The sequence below is a fragment of the Hyla sarda genome, chromosome 5 (assembly GCF_029499605.1).
Source record: "Hyla sarda isolate aHylSar1 chromosome 5, aHylSar1.hap1, whole genome shotgun sequence".
Lineage (NCBI taxonomy): Eukaryota > Metazoa > Chordata > Amphibia > Anura > Hylidae > Hyla > Hyla sarda.
The window spans coordinates 24,412,194-24,434,513 of NC_079193.1; the positions used below are offsets into that span (position 1 = coordinate 24,412,194).

Consider the following 22,320-nt stretch of genomic DNA (forward strand, 5'->3'; position numbering starts at 1 on the left):
CTAGTGACTATACCAGCACTACACCCGAGGTTACCATGTTTCTATCACTTTTTAACCCAACCAGCGTGCCTCCAGCTATTGCAAAACTACAACTCCCAGCATGCCTGGACAGCCTTTGGCTGTCCAGGCATGCTGGGAGTTGTAGTTTTGCAACAGCTGGAGGCACGCTGGTTGGGTAACACTACAGTAGATGAATAACTAAACACAAAACAACAAGGAAAATATTTCACCCCCCTCTAGTGACTATACCAGCACTACACCCGAGGTTACCATGTTTCTATCACTTTAAAAGACATGTTCCATTTATAATGATCAACTTAATTGAAGGTATTAAAGCCGCATTTTATTAGTGGTTAAGTGTTTACATACAACAGCCCATGTGTATAGCATCAATAGGCCGGATTCTCCGGCATTTATGGTGGATTATATGGTGTATATAGAGGGCGGCTGTTAACACTTTAAGAGGATGGGGGACCTTGACTTTGTCCGTATAGTAAACACTGTTGTGGGGGGAGAGTTATCAAAACCTGTGCAATGGAAAGTTGCCCAGTTGCCCATAGCAACCAATCAGATCGCTACTTTCATTTTGCAGAGGCCTTGTTGAAAATGAAAGAAGCGATCTGATTGGTTGCTATGGGCAACTGGACAATTTTTCCTCTGGGCAGGTTTTGATAAATCTCTCCCTCATTGGCCTCTGTATAGACAAAGATAAGCCTGAGCAAAGCCTGAAATTTCAAGTCTAACTCTCCCCCCGAAAGATGATGTCGGGGTAGAGAAGGATCGGACATGTTGGAATTTAATTGCCTGATCCTTTTGTTCTCGGTAGAGATGAGCGAACTTACAGTAAATTCGATTCGTCACGAACTTCTCGGCTCGGCAGTTGATGACTTTTCCTGCATAAATTAGTTCAGCTTTCCGGTGCTCCGGCGGGCTGGAAAAGGTGGATCCAGTCCTAGGAGACTCTTTCTTAGGACTGTATCCACCTTTTCCAGCCCACCGGAGCACCTGAAGGCTGAACTAATTTACGCAGGAAAAGTCATCAACTGCCGAGCCGAGAAGTTCGTGACGAATCGAATTTACTGTAAGTTCGCTCATCTCTAGTTCTCGGAGAGATAAGGCACCACCGGAGTAGTGATAAGTGATCACTATGGACCAATATTCGTCCTATGTTCGCAAAATTCGCATATTCGCTATGTTCGTTCTCTTTTTTATTTTCCATGTGAAAATTCGTAATGAAATTCGCATAATGTGCATGCGTAATTATATATTCCACCTAAAAGAAGGGAGGGATCAGTGTCCAGTCTGGAAGTGCCGATATTCGCGTACATATTTGCATACATTTGCATTAAAAACAAATATTTGTCTTCACTAATATATATCACTATATTCTAAATATTCATTGAAATTGCGAAGTGCCGATATTTGCGGTAAAAATTTGCATTTCGAATATTCGTGCTCAACACAGCTCCCTGGGGGTCTGGCAGCGGTTTTCCCCTCCTTTCTTTATTTAAAACACCTGAACTCTCAGCCAAGCTGGACATTCATGTTTATGGAGGGATGGGCAGAGATAGTTGTCAAACTACCTTTAGATTTGAGAGTCTGATCATTCGTCATTTATTCCTTTCCTTTTCAGTGAGTTTTTTTCATTTTTTTTATTCCGCCTTCCGAGAGTCATAACTTATTTTACTTTCCAAGAACAGAGCTGAATATATTAGTTATTATATTTATTATTATATTAATTATTATATGTATCATTGTATTAGTTCTTATTGTCTTATTTATTATATATTCGAGTATAAGCCGAGTTTTTCAGCACGATTTTGAACACGCCCCCCCCCCCCCCCCCCCTCGGCTTATACTCTGGGGAACTCTCCGCCTGTCAATCCCTTCTCAGTGGTCTTCAACTTGCGGACTTTCAGATGTTGCAAAACTACAACTCCCAGCCGATGGCTGTCCGGGCATGCTGGAAGTAGAGATGAGCGAACTTACAGTAAATTCGATTTGTCACGAACTTCTCGGCTCGGCAGTTGATGACTTTTCCTGCGTAAATTAGTTTAGCCTTCAGGTGCTCCGGTGGGCTGGAAAAGGTGGATACATTCCTAGGAAAGAGTCTCCTAGGACTGTATCCACCTTTTCCAGCCCATCGGAGCACCGGAAAGCTGAACTAATTTATGCAGGAAAAGTCATCAACTGCCGAGCCGAGAAGTTTGTGACGAATCGAATTTACTGTAAGTTCGCTCATCTCTAGCTGGGAGTTGTAGTTTTGAAACATCTGGAGGTCTGCAGGTTGAAGACCACTGCGGCCTTCGTCATCATCCAGACCCCCCTTTAGTTTTCTACTCACCTCCCCTCGGTGGGAAGGAAGGGTGAGCTGGTTCGGGCCAACTATGCTGCAGGGACCGTCCAGTGGGGAGGGTTAGTCATTCCAGGCTGTCCGTTTTCACCGGGGGGCCCTCTTCTCCGCACCGGGCTGGCCCCGGCCTAGTGACGTTGCCTTGACGACGACGCACAGGGACGTCCGTACGCAGCAGACGTGCCTGTACATGAACGTCCCTGTGCGTCGTCGTCAAGGCAATGTCACTAGTCCGGGGCCAGCCCGGAGCGGAGAAGAGGGCCCCCCAGTGAAAATGGACAGCCTGGAATGACTAAAGGGGGGTCTGGATGATGACGAAGGCCGCAGTGGTCTTCAACCTGCAGACCTCCAGATGTTTCAAAACTACAACTCCCAGCACGCCAGGACAGCCGATGGCTGTTCGGGCATGCTGGGAGTTGTAGTTCTGCAACATCTGGAGGTCCGCAGGTTGAAGACCACTGATAAAGGGATTGACAGGCGGTGATGATGAAGGTGGGGGGATGATTACGGGGGTCTGGATGATGACGGGGTGATAATGACGGGGGTGAAAATGACAGGGTGTTAATGACGGGGGTCTGGATGATGACAGGGGGGGATGATGTATTTCCCAGCCTAGGCTTATAGTCGAGTCAATAACTTTTTCCTGTTTTTTTGGGGAGAAATTAGGGGCCTCGGCTTATATTCGAGTATATACGGTATATATTGTTATTATAGTTACTATTATATTAGCTATATTTATTATTATATCAGTTATTATTTATTACATTCAACAAATTACATTTGTTACTATATTTAGTATTTTATTTATTATATTTTTTATTGTATTATTTATTATTATATTAGTTATTATAGTTACAATTATATTAGGTATTATATTTATTATATTAGTTACTATATTTAGTATTATATTAGTTATTATATATTTTATTGTATTAGTCAATATATGTATTATTTTATTAGTTTTAGTTACTATTATATTAGGTATTAGATTTATTATTGTTATATGAGTTACCATATTTATTATTATATTAGTTATTATATTTATTATTATATCAGTTACTATATTGTTTATTATATAAGTTACTATTTCTATTTATTTATTTATTTATTTATTATTATATTAGTTACAATGGGGCAAGAAAGTATTTAGTCAGCCACCAACTGTGCATGTTCTCCCACTTATAAAGATGAGAGAGGCCTGTAATTTTCATCATAGGTATACCTCAACTCGTCGTGTTTGGAGGAGAAAGAACACTGAGTTGCATCCAAAGAACACCATACCTCCTGTGAAGCATGGGGGTGGAAACATCATGCTTTGGGGCTGTTTTTCAGCAAAGGGACCAGGACGAATTATCCGTGCAAAGGAAAGAATGAATGGGGCCATGTATCGTGAGATTTTGAGTGAAAACCTCCTTCCATCAGCAAGGGCACTGAAGATGAAAGGTGGCTGGGTCTCTCAGCATGACAATGATCCCAAAAACACCGCCCTTGCAATGAAGGAGTAGCTTCGTAAGAAGCATTTCAAGGTCCTGGAGTGGCCTAGCCAGTCTCCAGATTTCAACCCCATAGAAAACTTTTGGAGGGAGTTGAAAGTCTGTGTTGCCCAGTGACAGCCCCAAAACATCACTGCTCTAGAGGAGATCTGCATGGAGGAGTGGGCCAAAATACCAGCAACAGTGTGTGAAGACCTTGTGAAGACTTACAGAAAACGTTTGACCTCTGTCATTGCCAACAAAGGGTATATAACAAAGTATTGAAATGAACTTTTGCTATTGACCAAATACTTATTTTCCACCATAATTTGCAAATAAATTCTTTAAACATCAGACGATGGGATTTCCTGTATTTTTTTTTTTTCTCATTCTGTCTCTCATAGTTGAGGTTATAACCTATGTTGACAATTACAGGCCTCTCATCTTTTTAAGTGGGAGAACTTGCACAATTGGTGGCTGACTAAATACTTTTTTGCCCCAATGTAAATATCTATATTTTTTATATCCTTTTTTTTTTTTTTTTTTAATAGTAAAAAGAAGGAGACAAGCTGGTTGGGAAACATTGCAGTAGATGAATAACTAAACACAAACCTAGAAAATATTTCACCCCCGCTAGTTACGATCCCAGCATTACACCCGAGGTTACAATGTTTTAGTTATTATATTTATATTAGTTATTTTATTTATATTTATTTAGTTATTATATTTATTATTATTATATTACTTATATATTAATTATATATTTTGTAATGGTACCATTTAATGTACTGTATAATGCCTTGACTTGAGAAACAACAGCAACAAAACAATATTTAAGGGGTGGAATGGGAAAAATAAGGCATTTGTGCCATTGTTTTTTTGGGTCTAATTTTATGGAGTTCACTGTGTAATGATCAGTGGTATACATAGAACCATAGAAGAAAGGGGGCTCCATGGTAAGTATTGTTACGGGCCTATTATGGTGTCTGATTTTGCCAGGACAGGACAGAAGGGTCTGGTGTTTATTTCCCCTGTGCTTTCCATACCCCATTGGTCAATACCTCTCTCCATTTATTTGCAAACAATGCAGTTCCCTGGAAAGAGGATTTTTGCACACTTTTTTTTACCGATAGAAAAAGGAATGGGACCAACCAGGACGGGGCTCCCTCCCTCTATGGGCCCCATAGCAGCAACATGGTCTGTCACTAGGTACATACACCATTCAGTGGGGATGTAGTTTGTCTTACTACTTCGTACTATCGCTTTAAAAATCTTTTAACATATTGTAGAGACATGTTAAAACGTTTTGATCGGTCGGGATCTGAGTGTTCCCGATTACCATAATGAGCAGCAAGAAGAGTGTTCTAAGAACGTTCTCTTTTGACTCTGTGTCACGTGACCGAGATGAACTTACAGTGTATGTCTATGGGAATCTCCAGCTGCGCGCTTCTCTCCTCACTCGCTCTAGCAGTCTGTTTGGGTCTGAGCGCTCAATTTTGATACTGGGATGTCTGTTTGTTTTGTGCTTTTACAGTGTTTACTTCACACAATAAATAATATAATATGACTTTAGTGTTTTAATTGTCTTAATAACTTTGTTATGTGAGTGCATGATCACTTGTACAATACACTGCAATGCTAAGGTATTGCAGTGTACTGCCATTTTACCTTTATCTCCTTTTACTCCCTGCCACTGAGATTGAATACTTTGTAAGCTTTGGGTCTTTACTATCCAACTATTTGGCCCCCGCACAGTTGCATTGTTGGGACAGAGGAGGTGACAGAGGAGGCACCCAATTGCACCCGCTGCCGTGCTGCAGTTGGTTGCTAAGTGGTTGGTTAGTTTATCTAAGCAGTCAGACAACTGGAGTCAAAGTTATCTCTGATCTCGGTCACTGACAGCATTCACTGCCTCCTGAGCCAGCGCCATTTTTCCTCCAATAAACTGTAGGATGGCTTGGCTATATCCATTAGTCTAATTGACTTTAGTGCCCACCTGTCCTTTATGTGTGAACATAGCCTCAAGGATGTTGTATAGCTACAATATATCCTGATACCTTAGAGATAGCAGCAGTATACAGGTAGGGCTTGAGGCTCTCCAGGCATAATGGTAGTTGTAGCTTTTTACCAGCTGGAGAGCTACTTGAACCGAGGTGATCGGCTGCTTAGACTAAAATGCCCAAGTCTATTTTTGGTCCTAGTCTGGGGTGAATAACTAATATATATCCTGATCCCATAGAAATAGTAGAAGTATACAGATAGAGCTGGAGGGAAAATGTATAACTACTATATATTCTGATCCCATAGAGATACCAGCAGCAGTATACAGATAGAGCTAGAGAGTAGGTGTATAACCACAATATATTCTAATCCTTTAGAGATAGCAGCAGCAGTATACAGATAGAGCTGGAGGGGAGGTGTATAACTACTATATATCCTGATCCCATAGAGATACCAGTAGCAATGTACAGATAGAGCTAGAGAGTAGGTGTATAACTACAATATATTCTGATCCTTTAGAGATAGCAGCCGCAGTATACAGATAGAGCTGGAGGGGAGGTGTATAACTACTATATACTTCCGCCCTCACATTGTTGCAGTGCTGTGATGAATAGAAGACCTCAAGCTTTGTGTATGTTTCAGTGAGGCTCTGTGCAGCTTTCAGTGAGGCTCTATGCAGCTTTCAGTGAGGTTCTATGCAGCTGTCAATCAAGCTCAGTGCAGAGAAACACTTCCTGAGTTTGGACTCCTGCCAGGCCGTAAGGAGACCAAACTTACTGTATTAATTGTGGCAGGGATCAGAACAGAGCCAACTAGTGGCCGTTTTTCTATTACATTTTAAGCATATTTATGTTGATAATTTTAAAAGCAAGGGAATGGGAAAGTGACTGCTGATTACACAAGGAACACTATATTGAAAGTTTTATTTGGTGACAGGTTCTCTATAAAGAAATATATAAAAAAAAAATAATGACTGCACAGAATTTCGACTTATTTAAATTAAAAACATAAGAAATGATTTCCTACCTAAAGGTGTGATGATGACTGTAAACTGCGTCTCCTCCCCCTTCCCGGTGATGTTGTTGAACGCGCGGCACAGATAATAGTCCACTGTTTTTTGGCTGACTCTCTCAGACAGGAGCTTGAAGTGCGGCCCATAGTTGATGATCTCTGTGGAGTTGTTGCCCCTTTGTATCCAGGCGCAGGTATTCGGGGGATTGGAGTCAGCGGAGCAGTCAAAGCGAACCGATTCTCCATTGGCAATGGTGAAGACCTCCCCAACCTTAAGTCCTTTGTCAGAGATCACACGTAGCCCGTAAGGTCCATCTGCCAAAAAGTAGATGTTCATTAACATGGGATCGGTTTATATTTTCATTGTGAATGTTTGTCTGACTCTTCTCTAACTAGGTCAGTTTCCTGAGGGGGAGGGGGGGGAGGTGTAGTGAGGCAACCAATATGGCCACCATTTCATCACCTATAGAGATTGTCACCCATGTTTTCCTAAATCCTGATGGCCGCATCTGTGTAGTAAAGCTGGTCATAACCATTAGATCAGTGGTTTAAAGGGGTACTCCGCTGGAAAACATTTTTTTTTTTTTTTATATATACCAGTGCTAGAAAGTTAAACAGATTTGTTGTAAATTACTTCTATTAAAAAAAAAAATCTTAATCCTTCCAGTACTTATCAGCTACTGTATGCTCCACAGGAAGTTGTGTAGTTATTTTCTGCCGGACCACAGTGCTCTCTGCTGACACCTCTGTCCATTTTAGAAACTGTCCAGAGTAGGAGTAAATCCCCATAGCAAACCTCTCCTGCTCTGGACAGTTCCTGACATGGACAGAGGTGTCAGCAGAGAGCACTGGGTTCAGACAGAAAGGAAATTCAAAAATAAAAGAACTTCCTCTGTACTGTACAGTAGCAGATAAGTACTGGAAGGATTAAGATTTTTTTAATAGAAGTAATTTACAAATCTGTGAATTAGGGTAGAAAACAGACATGGTGCACATCTACAATCTTGTATAATGATCTGATTGCTTCTCAGCATAATATCAAAAACTAACAGGTTGTTAGTATACATTTTTGATCAAAAAGTACAAGCCCACTCGCCACGTCAAGGCCACCTATCCAGAGTGGGTCCCTAACGTCCCTAGCATAAAATGGCGCAGCACCGGGCAGCGACCACCACCGCCCCGACACCAGTGCCCACAGGGGGGAAACGACCCACTGGCAGAGCGGCCCCAATGCCACTCAAACCACTCAATGTTCACACTGGTGTGGTGCTGTGCGGCGTCCGTTGCTGCCGTGGCGCCACGTCTGAGACCCATAGACTGTTTTGAGTGGCATTGGGGCCGCTCGGCCAGTGGGTCGTCTCCCCCCGTGGGCACTGGTGTTGCGGCAGTGGTGGTCGCCGCCCAGTGCTACGCCATTTTATGCTAGGGACGTTAGGGACCCACTCTGAATAGGTGGCCTTGACGTGGCGAGTGGGCTTGTACTTTTTGATCAAAAATGTATACTAACAACCTGTTAGTTTTTGATATTGTGCTGAGAAGCAATCAGATCATTATACAAGATTGTAGATGTGCGCCATGTCTGTTTTCTACCCTAATTTACAAATCTGTTTAACTTTCTGGCATCAGTTGATTTAAAAAAAAAAAAAAAAATTCCAGCGGAGTACACATTTAAACTGTAGTCCCCCCCCCAGATGTTGCAATACTTCAATTCCAGCATGGCTGTCCAGGCATGCTGGGAGTTGAAGTTTTGCAGCATCTGGAGTGCCACAATTTAAGACCACTGCATTAGATTAAAGCTCCCCAAACCTGCCAATTTTGGCAAGATTGGCTAACCATCAACTGTGTTCAGGGGATGCTTGACTCCTAATAATAGCAGATATCAGGGGTCAAGAACAATCGGACATGTTGGATTTTAACAGGTCCGATAGATTTTTTGTTGTTGTGGAGATAAGGCACCACCAGATGGAGTCTGGCAGCGGCTTTCTCTCATCTCCCCATTCTGAGTTCATGCTCAACCAAAGGTGAATGTGTATAGAGGGATGGGGAGAGAGAGCTGCCAGCCAAAAAGGTGTTTAAAGGGGTACTCCGGTTGAAAACAACTTCTTTAAAATCAACTGGTGCCAGAAAGTTAAAAAGATTTGTAAATTACTTCTACATAAAAATCTTAATCCTTCCAGTACTTATCAGCTTCTGTATGTTCCAGTGGAAGTTCTTTTCTTTTTGAATTTCTTTTCTGTCTGACCACAGTGCTCTTTGTTGACACCTCTGTCCATGTCAGGAACTGTCCAGAGCATTAGAGATTTTCTATGGGGATTTGCTTCTACTCTGGACAGTTCCTGACACGGACAGAGGTTTCAGCTGAGAGCACTGCGGTCAGACAGGGAAGAACTACACAACTTCCTGTGAAGCATACAGCATTCGATAAGTACTGGAAGGATAAAGTTTTTTTTTAATAGAAGTAATTAACAAATCTGATTAACTTTCTGGAGGCAGTTGATATGAATTTTTTTTTCCACCGGAGTACCCCTTTAAAATATATGGCCAGCTTTAGGCAACCATACGGGAGCAGGTCATGCAGTGCTGCATAGCTATGGAAATAAAAAGACAAAAAACTGGCGGCAGTCCCAATGTACCGTATTTATTAATGAAAGACAAAAAAAAGAATAGGATATTCAAAAACGTGACAGAAGAGGACTCCCATTTTATTAACTAGCCAAGGTGGCTACAAAGAGGATCCCAACCTCTGGAGGACTGAACACATCTGTGCATTACAGATATGGCCCTCTGATTCTATCTGACTCTAATGAGGACAGTGTAATACTTTACTCCTCCTGTGGTGGCGCTGCAAGAAAACTAAGCACCTACTGCCAGATCCCCCGACAGTTTACTGCTGACTGATGGTTTAACATCAGAACGTCCTATGATCAGTTTTTTTCTTTTTGTATTGTTTTTTTTTATTGTTTTTTTTTTTAATATTCTTTTTAAACCATTAACAATTTTACAATTCCCAATAAAACATTACATACTCATTATTCAATTATAACCTCCCTTCCTCCCTCCACCCTTTTAGAAAAGTGTATTGTCCAAAGGGAACAAAGGGTCTGTGAGGGTGAAAACAGCATTTTGTTAAACAAACAACAAAATAAAAACACTCAAATAAAAAATCCATTGCCAGATGGTGGTTTGCTGTGGCCAGATGTTAGGCTGCGTTCACAATATGTTTTCAGCAGTACGGGACCGTATACAGCTGGGGGGGAGGGGAGCGAAAACCGGGCGCTCCCGTATCCCAGCCGTATGCGGCTCGTTTGTAATGTATTTCAATGAGCCGACCGGATTGAATCGCTGACTCCGGTCGGCTCATTTTTGCCCTGTATGTGGTTTTCCCACCGGACCTAAAACCGTGGTTCTGTATTGCTGAAAAAATAATGTGAACCCAGCCTTAGCTAGGGGGCTAAAGGGAAATATGAAACATTATGGGGGAGATTTATCAAAACCTGTCCAGAGGAAAAGATCGCTTCTTTCATTTTTTAACAAGGCCTCTGCAAAATGAAAGAAGTGATCTGATTGGTTGCCATGGGCAACTGGGCAACTTTTCCTCTGGACAGGTTTTGCTAAATCTCCCTCTATATCCACATGACTTTTTTATGGGTGTTTTTTTTTATTTATTTTTTATTTTATTTTTTTTACCCTTTAGGTGTTTTTAGACAGTTTTTCAAAATCACAGCATGGTGAGGTTATAAGTATTAATTAAAAAAAAAATTGTGTAATTTCTCCTTCCATGGACTTCTATAGGTTATAAAGTAATAAAAAAAAAAAAAAAAATGAAAAAGCATGTGTGGGGATTTTTTTCTGGTGTTTTTATCCTCCCCAAATCTTCAATAGAGATCATTAACCCCTTAAGCACTGAGCCCTTTTTCACCTTAAGGACTCGGCCATTTTTTGCAAATCTGACCAATTTCACTTTAAACATGAATAACTCTGGAATGCTTTTAGTTATCATTCTGATTCCGAGATTGTTTTTTCGTGACATATTCTACTTTAACGTAGTGGTAAAATTTTTTGGTAACTTGCATCCTTTCTTGGTGAAAAATCCCATAATTTGATGAAAAATTTGAAAATTTTGCATTTTTCTAACTTTGAAGCTCTCTGCTTGTAAGGAAAATGGATATTCCAAATATTTTTTTAATTCACATATACAATATGTCTACTTTATGTTTGCATCATAAAATTGATGAGTTTTTACTTTTGGAAGACACCAGAGGGCTTCAAAGTTCAGCAGCAATTTTCCAATTTTTCACAAAATTTTGAAACTCGCTTTTTTTCAGGGACCAGTTCAGGTTTGAAGTGGATTTGAAGGGTCTTCATATTAGAAATACCCCATAAATGACCCCATTATAAAAACTGCACCCCCGAAAGTATTCAAAATGACATTCAGTAAGCGTTTTTACCCTTTACGGGTTTCACAGGAATAGCAGCAAAGTGAAGGAGAAAATTCACAATCTTCATTTTTTACACTCGCATGTTCTTGTAGACCCAATTTTTGAATTTTTGCAAGGGGTAAAAAGGAGAACATTTTTACTTGTATTTGAAAACCAATTTCTCTCGAGTAAGCACATACCTCATATGTCTATGTAAAGTGTTAAGCGGGCGCAGTAGAGGGCTCAGAAGGGAAGGAGCGTCAAATGGTTTTTGGGGGGCATGTCACCTTTAGGAAGCCCCTATGGTGTCAGCAAAAAAAACCACATGGCATACCATTTTGGAAACTAGACCCCTCGGGGAACGTAACAAGGGGTAATGTGAACCTTAATACCCCACAGGTGATTCACGACTTTTGCATATGTAAAAAAAAAAAAAAAAATGTTTACCTAAAATGCTTGGTTTCCCTAAAGTTTTACATTTTTAAAAAGGGTAATAGCAGAAAATACCCCCCAAAGTTTGAAGCCCAATTTCTCCCGATTCAGAAAACACCCCATATGGGGGTGAAAAGTGCTCTGCTGGTGCACTACAGGTCTCAGAAGAGAAGGAGTCACATTTGGCTTTTTTGAAGGAAATTTTGCTCTGGGGGCATGCCGCATTTAGGAAGCCCCTATGGTGCCAGAACAGCAAAAAAAAAACACATGGCATACCATTTTGGAAACTAGACCCCTCGGGGAACGTAACAAGGGGTAAAGTGAACCTTAATACCCTACAGGTGTTTCACGACTTTTGCATATGTAAAAAAAAAAGAAAAAAATATACCTAAAATGCTTGGTTTCCCAAAAAATTGACATTTATACAAAGGGTTAAAGCAGAAAATACCCCCCAAAATTTGAAGCCCAATTTCTCCCGATTCAGAAAACACCCCATATGGGGGTGAAAAGTGCTCTGTTGGCGCACTACAGGTCTCAGAAGAGAAGGAGTCACATTTGGCTTTTTGAAAGCAAATTTTGCTCTGGGGGCATGCCGCATTTAGGAAGCCCCTATGGTGCCAGGACCGCAAAAAAAAAAAACACTTGGCATACCATTTTGGAAACTAGAGCCCTCGGGGAATGTAACAAGGGGTTAAGTGAACCTTAATACCCCACAGGCGTTTCACGACTATTGCATATGTAAAAAAAATAAAAAAAATTTTACCTAAAATGCTTCTTTTCCCAAAAACTTTACATTTTTAAAAAGGGTAAAAGCAGAAAATACCCCCCAAAATTTGAAGCCCAATTTCTCCCGAGTACGGAGATACCCCATATGTGACCCTTAACTGTTGCCTTGAAATACGACAGGGCTCCAAAGTGAGAGCGCCATGCGCATTTGAGGCCTAAGTTAGGGATTGCATAGGGGTGGACATAGGGGTATTCTACGCCAGTGATTCCCAAACAGGGTGCCTCCAGCTGTTGCAAAACTCCCAGCATGCCTGGTCAGTCAACGGTTGTCCGACAATACTGGGAGTTGTTGTTTTGCAACAGCTGGAGGCACCGTTTTGGAAACCGTGGCGTACCAGACGTTTTTCATTTTTATTGGGGAGGGGAGGGGGGCTGTGTAGCGGTATGTGTATACGTAGTGTTTTTTACTTTTTATTTTATTTTTTGTGTTAGTGTAGTGTAGTGTTTTTAGGGTACAGTCGCACGGGCGGGGGTTCACAGTAGTTTCTCGCTGGCAGTTTGAGCTGTTGCAGAAAATTTGCTGCAGCTCAAACTTGCAGCCCGATACTTACTGTAAGCCTCCGCCCATGTGAGTGTACCCTGTACGTTCACATTGGGGGGGACATCCAGCTGTGGCAAAACTACAACTCCCAGCATGAACTGACAGACTGTACATGCTGAGAGTTTTAGTTTTGCAACAGCTGTAGGCACACTGGTTATGTATCACGGAGTTTGTGACCTTACTCAGTGTTTCAAAACCAGTGTGCCTCCAGCTGTTGCAAAACTACAACTCCCAGCATGTACGGAGCATGGTGTAAGGTGACTGCTGGGAGTTGTAGTTTGCAACAGCTGGAGGCACACCGGTCATGAAACACTGAGTTAGGTAAAAAAAAAAACTCTAAGTTTCACAACCAGTGTGCCTTCAGCTGTTGCAAAACTACAACTCTCAGCAGTCACCGACAGCCAACGGGCATGCTGGGAGTTGTAGTTATGCAACCAGCAGATGCACCACTACAACTCCCAGCATGCACTTTAGCTGTTTGTGCAAGCTGGGAGTTGTAGTTATACAACAGCTGAAGGTACACTTTTCCATAGAAAAAATGTGCCTCCAGCTGTTGCAAAACCATAAGTCCCAGCATGCCCATAAGGGAATGCTGGGAGTTGTGGTGGTCTGCCTCCTGCTGTTGCATAACTACAGCTCCCAGCATGCCCTTTTTGCATGCTGGGAGCTGTTGCTAAGCAACAGCAGGAGGCTGTAACTCACCTCCTGCTGCTGCTCCATCGCAGGCTGTCCCTCGCCGCCGCCGTCGCTCCTGGGGCCCCGATCCCAACATTGACGCCGGGGATCGGGGTCCCCTGCACCCGGGGTCATCTTCCCGCACCCGCTCACGCCCTCCGGAAGAGGGGCGGAGCGGGTGCGGGAGTGACACCCGCAGCAGGCGCCCTGATTGGTCGGCCGGTAATCCGGCCGACGAATCAGGGCGATCGTGAGGTGGCACCAGTGCCACCTCACCCCTGCAGGCTCTGGCTGTTCGGGGCCGTCAGAGACGGCCCCGAACAGCCAGTAATACCGGGTCACCGGGTCACTGGAGACCCGATTGACCCGGAATCGCCGCAGATCGCTGGGCTGAATTGTCCAGCGATCTGCGGCGATCGCCGACATGGGGGGGCATAATGACCCCCCTGGGCGATATGCCGGGATGCCTGCTGAACGATTTCAGCAGGCATCCGGATCTGGTCCCCAACCGGCTAGCGGTGGGGACCGGAATTCCCACGGGCGTATGGATACGCCCTGCGTCCTTAAGGACTCGGGATGCAGGGCGTATCCATACGCCCTGCGTCCTTAAGAGGTTAAAGGGGTAGTCCAGTGGTGAAAAACTTATCCCCTATCCTGTGATCTCTCTGTACGGGGGCCAAGCTCTCTGGCCAGATATCGGGTGTCAACCCCCGCACGAAGTGGCGGCCGACACGCCCCCTCAATACATCTCTATGGCAGAGACGGAGATTGCCAAAGGTAGCGCTCCGGCTCTGCCATAGAGTTGTATTGTGGGGGCGTAATGGCCGCCGCTTTGTGCGGGGGTCGACACGCCCCCTTCGCGCGGGCTGCCGGGGCCCCGTACAGGAGATCGCGGGGGGCCCCAGCGGTCGGACCCCCCGCGATCTGCAACTTTTCCCCTATCCTTAGGATAGGGGATAAGTTGTTCACCACTTGTTCACTACTGGACTACTCCTTTAAGTCGCATGATGAAAGAATCACATGACTTGTAATGAGAAAAACGCTATAAACTGCTCAATAAAAAATAAAAAATACGCCTACTTGAATACACACAGTTTTTTGGCCAAAAGAACACCAAGCAAAAGTGGTGTGTAAGGCTAAGTTTCCACTTGTTTTTTTTTTTCTTTTTTAAACGCCCAAAAAAGCAGCAAATGCCACACAGTGTTTTTTTTTTTTTTTTTTTTTGTAAAAAAAAAAAACACAGCAGTCAGATGTTTGCTGAAAGTCAATAGGGGATTATGAAACACCAGACCCACTTTTCTGTAGTTTTGGGCTCTGGGGTAGTTTTCCAAAATCGCAGAATGTTGAGACTATGGGAGCTAAAAAAAAAAAAAATGACATGTGAGTTTAGCAACGGCAGGTTTTTTCCCCATTTCTTCAATAAAAATCCTTGAGTTGCATGATGAAAAAATCATGTGACTTGTCATGATAAAAACGCATGGGGAAATAAAAATGCCAAATAAAAAAAAAAATGCTTAAACTAAAACCCACTTTTTTGTGGGGGAAAAACCCACCACAACATAACAGGACAGTTTTTGTGGCGTTTTAAAAAAAAAAAAAAAACTGAAAAAGTGGAAACCTAGCATAAAAGCTGAAAAAAAACAAAACACAAAAAAAAATGCCATGTGGATATCTTGTTTGATATTTCCCTATTAGCTTTCAGCTAACATCTGCCGCAGAGTTTTTAATGCCAAAAAACGCCATGGGGCTTTTTTTTATTTTTTATTATACAAAATTATACAATTATTTTTATATACAAAAATTCTGCATCTGTTTTGTATATTTAAAACATTTCGTATTTTCCATACTCCCGATTGTTTAGGAAGCACAATGGCCCCATCACCTGTGTCCTCCACAAAGCACAATGTATTTTTAGTTTCAAACACCCACCGCGTGAATAGAAATCCATAAAAACAAGTAAACATGTCAGCAATGTCTGCAGACAATAAGAATAATTAAACTGTAAAGAAATAAAGAACAACACAAAGTAATTAGCGCCTTGTTCTGAGCCCAAACATGGAGCAGAAGGAGCAGCTGTATGCGCCATATGCGCCTCCATTCACTAAGATCCTGGCCACAATATCATGTGTCTGACTTATCTTAGGATCAGCGCCGCTCTACGCGCTGGGAAGCAGAGGGTTAATAGGGACCCATTGGCTTCAAAAGGTGCCTATTGTGTTAAACGCACGCCTGCAGATCACTAGATCAGAGATCTGGACCAGACTCACTCATTGCAGATTATGCATTATTCTGGATTATCTACCATAGAGATGTATTAAAAAAAAAAGCATATATATATATATATATATATATATATATATATATATATACATACATACAGTATATAACATTGAACTTGCTATTTTTTATGAATGTCTTTTTGGGGTAAAAAGCCATTTTTCAGCACCCTATGACAGTGGTCACCAAACTATGGCCCTTCAGATGTTGCAAAACTACAACTCCCAGCATGCCCAGACAGCCAACGGCTGTCTGGGCATGCTGGGAGTTGTAGTTTTGCAACATCTGAAGGTCCGCAGTTTGGAAATCACTGCCCTATGAGATGACCCTCATCGATTAGGGCAGAGACCAACGACAAACAGCGCCACTCTGTTTCTGGAGGACCCAAAATGTACCATAGGTTTCCAAAACCCGGTCCCTGAAACTTGTTACCAGGATCAATCGTAGGATTAAAGGGGTACTCCCGTGGAAACCTTTTTTTTTTTTTTTTTTTTTTTAAATTAAAAATGCCAGAAAGTTAAACAGATTTGTAAATCACTTCTATTAAAATATCTTAATCCTTCCAGTACTTTTTAGGGGCTGTATCCTAAAGAGAAATCCAAAAAAGAAATGCGAAAATGCTCTCTGCTGACCTCTGCTGTCCATTTTAGGAACTGTCCAGAAGCTGGAGAAAATCCCCATAGCAAACATATGCTGCTCTGGACAGTTCCTAAAATGGACAGCAGAGAGCACTGTGGTCATGACATCAGAGGAAATGCATTTCTTTTTTGGATTTCTCTTTAGTATACAGCCCCTAAAAAGTACTGGAAGGATTATGATTTTTTTTTATAGAAGTGATTTACAAATCTGTTTAACTTTCTGGCACCAGTTGATTTAAAAAAACTAAGTTTTCCACGAGAGTACCCCTTTAAGGCTACACTTTACCTTTAAAAAAAAAGGCAGAAGAAACTGCCCTGTAATTTTGTACTCCCAAGATGTCATTTTTGTGGATTCTTTTCACAAATATCGGGTAATAATCTTGGCATTCTTTTTCTATTAATGAATACCTGTCACCAAATTAAACTTTTAATATATTGTTCCTTATGTAATTATAAGACACTTTGCTATTTACTTGCTGCAAAAATTCTCAACCTTTATATGTTTGTAATGTGATTGAAAAAACGGCCACTAGGTGGCTCTGTTCTGTTCCCTGTGCAAGTCATACAGTTAGTTTGGTCTCCTCCCGTCCTGGCAGGAGACCAAACTCAGGAAGTGCGTGCGGGGCATGGGGAGGCAAAGCTCTCACAGGCTTTAGTGATGTCACTCCTGCTGGGGAACGCCCACTTTCTCCGGCCGGGAGCTCACACAATGGGGGACATTTATGAAAACCTGTGCAAAAAAAAAAAGTTGCCCAGTTGCCCATAGCAACCAATCAGATCGCTTCTTTCATTTTGCAGAGGCCTTGTTAGAAATGAAAGAAGCGATCTGATTGGTTGCTATGGGCAACGGGGCAACTTTTCCTCTGGACAGGTTTTGATAAATCTCCCCCAATGTGAGCAAGGGGAAAGGCATGATACACAGCTTTTCAAAGCTCGGAAACATTTTCAAGGGCAGGAGGGGTGTTAGGAGTAGTTAGGGAATATAATCTGAGTTAGTTTAGAAAATATTGTTTGATGACAGGTAATCTTTAAGTCTTTATCATGACAAGTCATGTGATTCTTTCATCATGTGACTCAAGGATTTCTATTGAAGAAATGGGGAGGGGGGGGGAGATGCTAGAAAAAGTGCTATACCCACATGATGATTTTTATGGTGTTTTTTTTTTTTTCTCTCCCATACACTTGGGTTTTTGTCAAGAAAAAAAATAAATAAATCAACCTCTACCCAAAAAATCCATACTCACTGCATGGCATTTTATTGGGCAAAAAGGCTATTAACCTCTACATGAGTTTGTAGTGTGGAAGGGTGCATTCACACCACATTTTAGCCATCTGGCTGCCAAACCTGCGCCGCATCCCATTCATTTAAATGAGCTGCCCAAAGTCAGGTCAGCTGATTTATGCACCGTGGCCGACATTTATCATTGTCTTTAGACTGTTTTTTGTGTCTAGAAAAGGTGCAAAAAAGGCGCAAGCAGGGTTTATTTGCGCATTTTGGTTTACACATTTCTGCTGATTTTGAGTTGTAATCCACTGATTTTGGTAATACATATGATATGGAAAAGTTTTATGAACTGTGCCTTTTTGTGAAAAGGCTCAAAAAAGGCACAAAGCCACTGAAAAGTCTCTAAGACGACACCAGCCCAGACTTATCTTAGCTTTATGGTGTATGTGAAGAGAGAAATTTCAGAAAATGTGACCTGCACAAAATGTATCAAATGCTCTGTGACCATTTAATAAATTTGGTGCTCCTACACATCGCCAGCACACACAAAAAAAGGTGTAGAAAAATGCTTCACTTACACCTACAATGATAAAAGCTTCACTTACACCTACAATGATAAATGCTTCACTTACACCTACAATGATAAATGCTTCACTTACACCTACAATGATAAATGCTCCACTTACACCTACAATGATAAATGCTTCACTTACACCTACAATGATAAATGCTTCACTTACACCTACAATGATAAATGCTTCACTTACACCTACAATGATAAATGCTTCACTTACACCTACAATGATAAATGTTTAAAATTTTGGCAGCCATATGCCCAAAACGTGGTGTGAACCCTGCCTCAGACAGCCAGTTCAGCTTTTTTGGCTCCCAGACCACCTCAAGTTAGCCGGAGGGCGCTGTGGGGCCCTAGATCCCAAGATAGGTGCAGATCCTAGAAGTGGAATCCACATCATAATAATGTCAGATCTAGGCTGATCGTAGATATATACCCCCGTTATGGACTGCCACTCTTTTAATTACAAATTTTGCTTTTCTCCCCTTTTAAAAAAAACAAAACTGGACAAAAGTGAAATTTCTGCGTTCTTTGTGCACTGCAACCGCTGCTGACTGTTCTTATTTTCTGCTGAATACTAAAGAGGAAATTTTTTTCTTTTTTGGAACACAAAGCTCTGTGCTGACATCACGACCCCAGTGCTCTCTGCTGACATCTCTGTCCATTTTAGGAACTGTCCAGAGCAGCATAGGTTTGCTATTGGGATTTTCTCCTACTCGGGACAATTCCTAAAATGGACAGAGATGTCAGCAGAGAGCACTGTGCTCGTGATGTCAGCACAGAGCTCTGTGTTCCAAAAAGAAAATAATTTCCTCTGTAGTATTCAGCAGCTAATAAGTACTGGAAGGATTAAGATTTTTTAATAGAAGTAATTTACAAATCTGTTTAACTTTCTGGCACAAGCTGATTTAAAAAAAAAAAAAAAAGTTTTCCACCGGAGTACCCCTTTAAAGTGACAGTCAAATCAATGCCACATTAAGGCTAGGATTACACTTGTTTTCTTTCCCAGCATTTTTTTTTTTTACTGCGTTTTTTTCTGACGTTTTCTATGGCGCTTTTGCATTTGACTTGAAATTGCATTTTTGGCCCCCTTGGCGTTTTTTTTTAAATTTTTTTTTAAATGTATTGGGTACCAAAAAAAACTTAAAATAAAATTAAAAAAATGGATGCATTAGGAATGGGAAAAAAATAATTTAAGGAATTTTATTTTTATAATGAACTTTTAATAAATTTTTTATAAAGTGTGTGTGTTTCACTTTTTTTTCTCTATTTTTTTTTACATTTTTAAGGTAGTACTACTACTCCCAGCATGAAGCACACTGTTCCATGATGGGAGTAGTAGTACCTGTACTAATAGACATATCGCCCCGGGTGTCAGTCCTGACACCCAATGCGATCATCCATAATATAGCAGAGATGCAGAGCGGCTCTATACAGCGCTCACATCTCTGCACTATACTCCGGCCAGTGATGTGAATAGAACATCATTCCTATTTTCCGCCCGGAGTGGTGATTGGCCGGATGGTTGCAGCCAATCACCCCTCTGAGGGAAATATAAACGAGTGAAATATGAAATATGAATGATGTTCTATTCATATCACTGGACGGAGTATAGTGCAGAGATGAGAGCGCAGGAGAAAGCTGCTCTGCATCTCTGCAATAGTAAGGACGATCGCTGTGATACCCGCTGTGATACCCGCTGTGGTCTGTCTTTAACTGCAGGTACTACTACTCCCATAATGGAGCACGCTCCGCTCCATGCTGGGAGCTATAGTACCTGTATTAATAGACAGATCGCAGTGAGTGTAACTTCTGACACCTGTTGCGATCTGTCTATTAATGCATGTAATACAGCTCCCAGCATTGAGCAGAGCACGCTCCATGTTGGGAGTAGTAGTACCTGCAGTTAAGGAAAGATCACAGCGGATGTCACTCCTGACACCCGCTGTGATCCTCCTGTATAGATGCGGACGGCCGCTCTTCTATGGTCCCCTGCAGTGACGTATATATACACCTATTCATATTTCCCACAGAGGGGAAATATGAATAGGTGTATATGTGGAGCTGTCACGCCCCCTCCCATAGGCTTGCATTAAGGGGGCGGAGCTTGACGTCATAATGCTCCGTACCCGTGATCGCCTGTCATCAGACCCGGAGTGAACATGCTCCGAGGACTGATTGTATTGGGGTGCTGCATGCAAGATCACGGGGGTCCCCAGCGGCAGGACCCCCGCGATCAGGCATCTTATCCCCTATCCTTTGGATAGGGGATAAGATGTCTTAGCGCCGGAGTACCCCTTTAAAGTTAATGTCAAAGATACAGCGACATGTGGTAACCCATGCTAACCAAAAGCTTGTTTAGAAACACACTGCACTAGCAGATTTTGTATGATTTTTAACAGTAAAATAAAGCAGCATAAAGTATCCCTGGTTGTTGGCAGATGCTTGCCAGTGTTAGAATGTACACAGACGTCTAGGAAGAGGCAGTGGCTTTATCCCCAACAATCCAACAATTACCCTTTTTTGGGAGTAGCAACAGGATTGGTGGCGGTGTCTCAAAAATAATGCAGAACCGGACGACAGTGAAGAAATAGCGTTTATAAATATTGCAGAGTTGAAAAAAATATAAACAATTATTTCCCTTTTTGGGACCAGCTACAAGTTTTAAGTCTGGCAAGAGAAGACACCATGGATTTTTCCCAAGTGATGAAAAAATATTTCCTTTTTTGGGAGTTGCAAGAACATTGGTGAAGAAGAAATAGAATTATTCCATAGCTGGTAGGGGTGACACCAAGGGTGATGGTGGGCTGGTGGTACTTGTAGTAGCCATTGGCCTGGGAGCTGTATGTCACATTAATGCAAGCAATGATCGGATAACCTTGGGTCATGTGATCTATGGGTCTTGCTGTTAGCTGCAAGGTATGCTGGGCTACCCTGAGGTCATCTCGGTGTTCCTCGTACAGTGACCCCCAACATACGATCACTCTCAGAGCCCATCACATGTTGAAGGCAGCATCAACATACAATGCTTTTGTATGTCGGGGCCATCGCATAAACGGCTATCCGGCAGCGCAGACTGCTTCAGCTGCCACCGGATAGCTGTTTACGGTGCCCCGTGTGGTCCGCTGACGATCACTTACCCGTCCTCGGAACTCCGGCGCGTCCTCTTAGGGATCCCTTGCATCATCGGCGCTCTCCATCGTCGTCATCACGTCACTGCGCACGCCGTCCCGTGCGGCCGTCACGAGCGGTGACGATCCGAAGCGGCGGGGACACGTGAGTATAACCTCCAATACCAGTGGTCTTCAACCTGCGGACCTCCAGATGTTGCAAAACTACAACTCCCAGCATGCCCGGACAGCCAACGGCTGTCCGGGCATGCTGGGTGTTGTAGTTTTGCAGCATCTGGAGGGCCGCAGGTTGTAGACCACTGTCCTATACTTTACATTGCACGGATCCCTCAACATACGATGGTTTCAACAAACGATGGTCCATTTGGAACGGATTACCATCGTATGTTGAGGGACCACTGTGCTTCCTACTTTCATTCAGATGCCAAAATGCAATGTGTTCCTCGTCTCTTCTTCTATTATTACTGTCATTGCCAGGTTCGCGCAAGCCAAACGTGGCGTAGTTCGAAAGCTCAATGAACCGCTGTCACTACACTGTTCTTAGCGAGACTGGGTTGGCTGGACTCTGCTCCCTTATCTCTATTTCTAATATGGGATCACCTGAGATTACCTATTTTAATTTGCCTACTCCCGAATGCCCCGTGATATGTGCATAGCAACCCGTAGGCCATAGCCAAACAATTGGCATAAAATCGATGCTCCTTTTCTGCCCATGCGCCCTCTGCACCCCCAGCAGATAAGCTCCGTTGAGAAGCCATCAGAGTCTTTCACTGCTGTTTACCGAAT

General features: G+C 42.4%; 1 protein-coding gene across 1 annotated transcript in view; it reads right to left on the reverse strand.

Annotated features, from left to right (window-relative positions):
• Positions 1 to 22,320, reverse strand: part of HEPACAM2 (HEPACAM family member 2) — a 132,056-nt gene that overhangs the window by 37,156 nt on the left and 72,580 nt on the right. Inside the window, exon 4 of the mRNA XM_056519011.1 lies at positions 6,853 to 7,152. Coding sequence (XP_056374986.1) covers positions 6,853 to 7,152 — 300 coding nt within the window. The remainder of the gene's footprint in view (positions 1 to 6,852; positions 7,153 to 22,320) is intronic.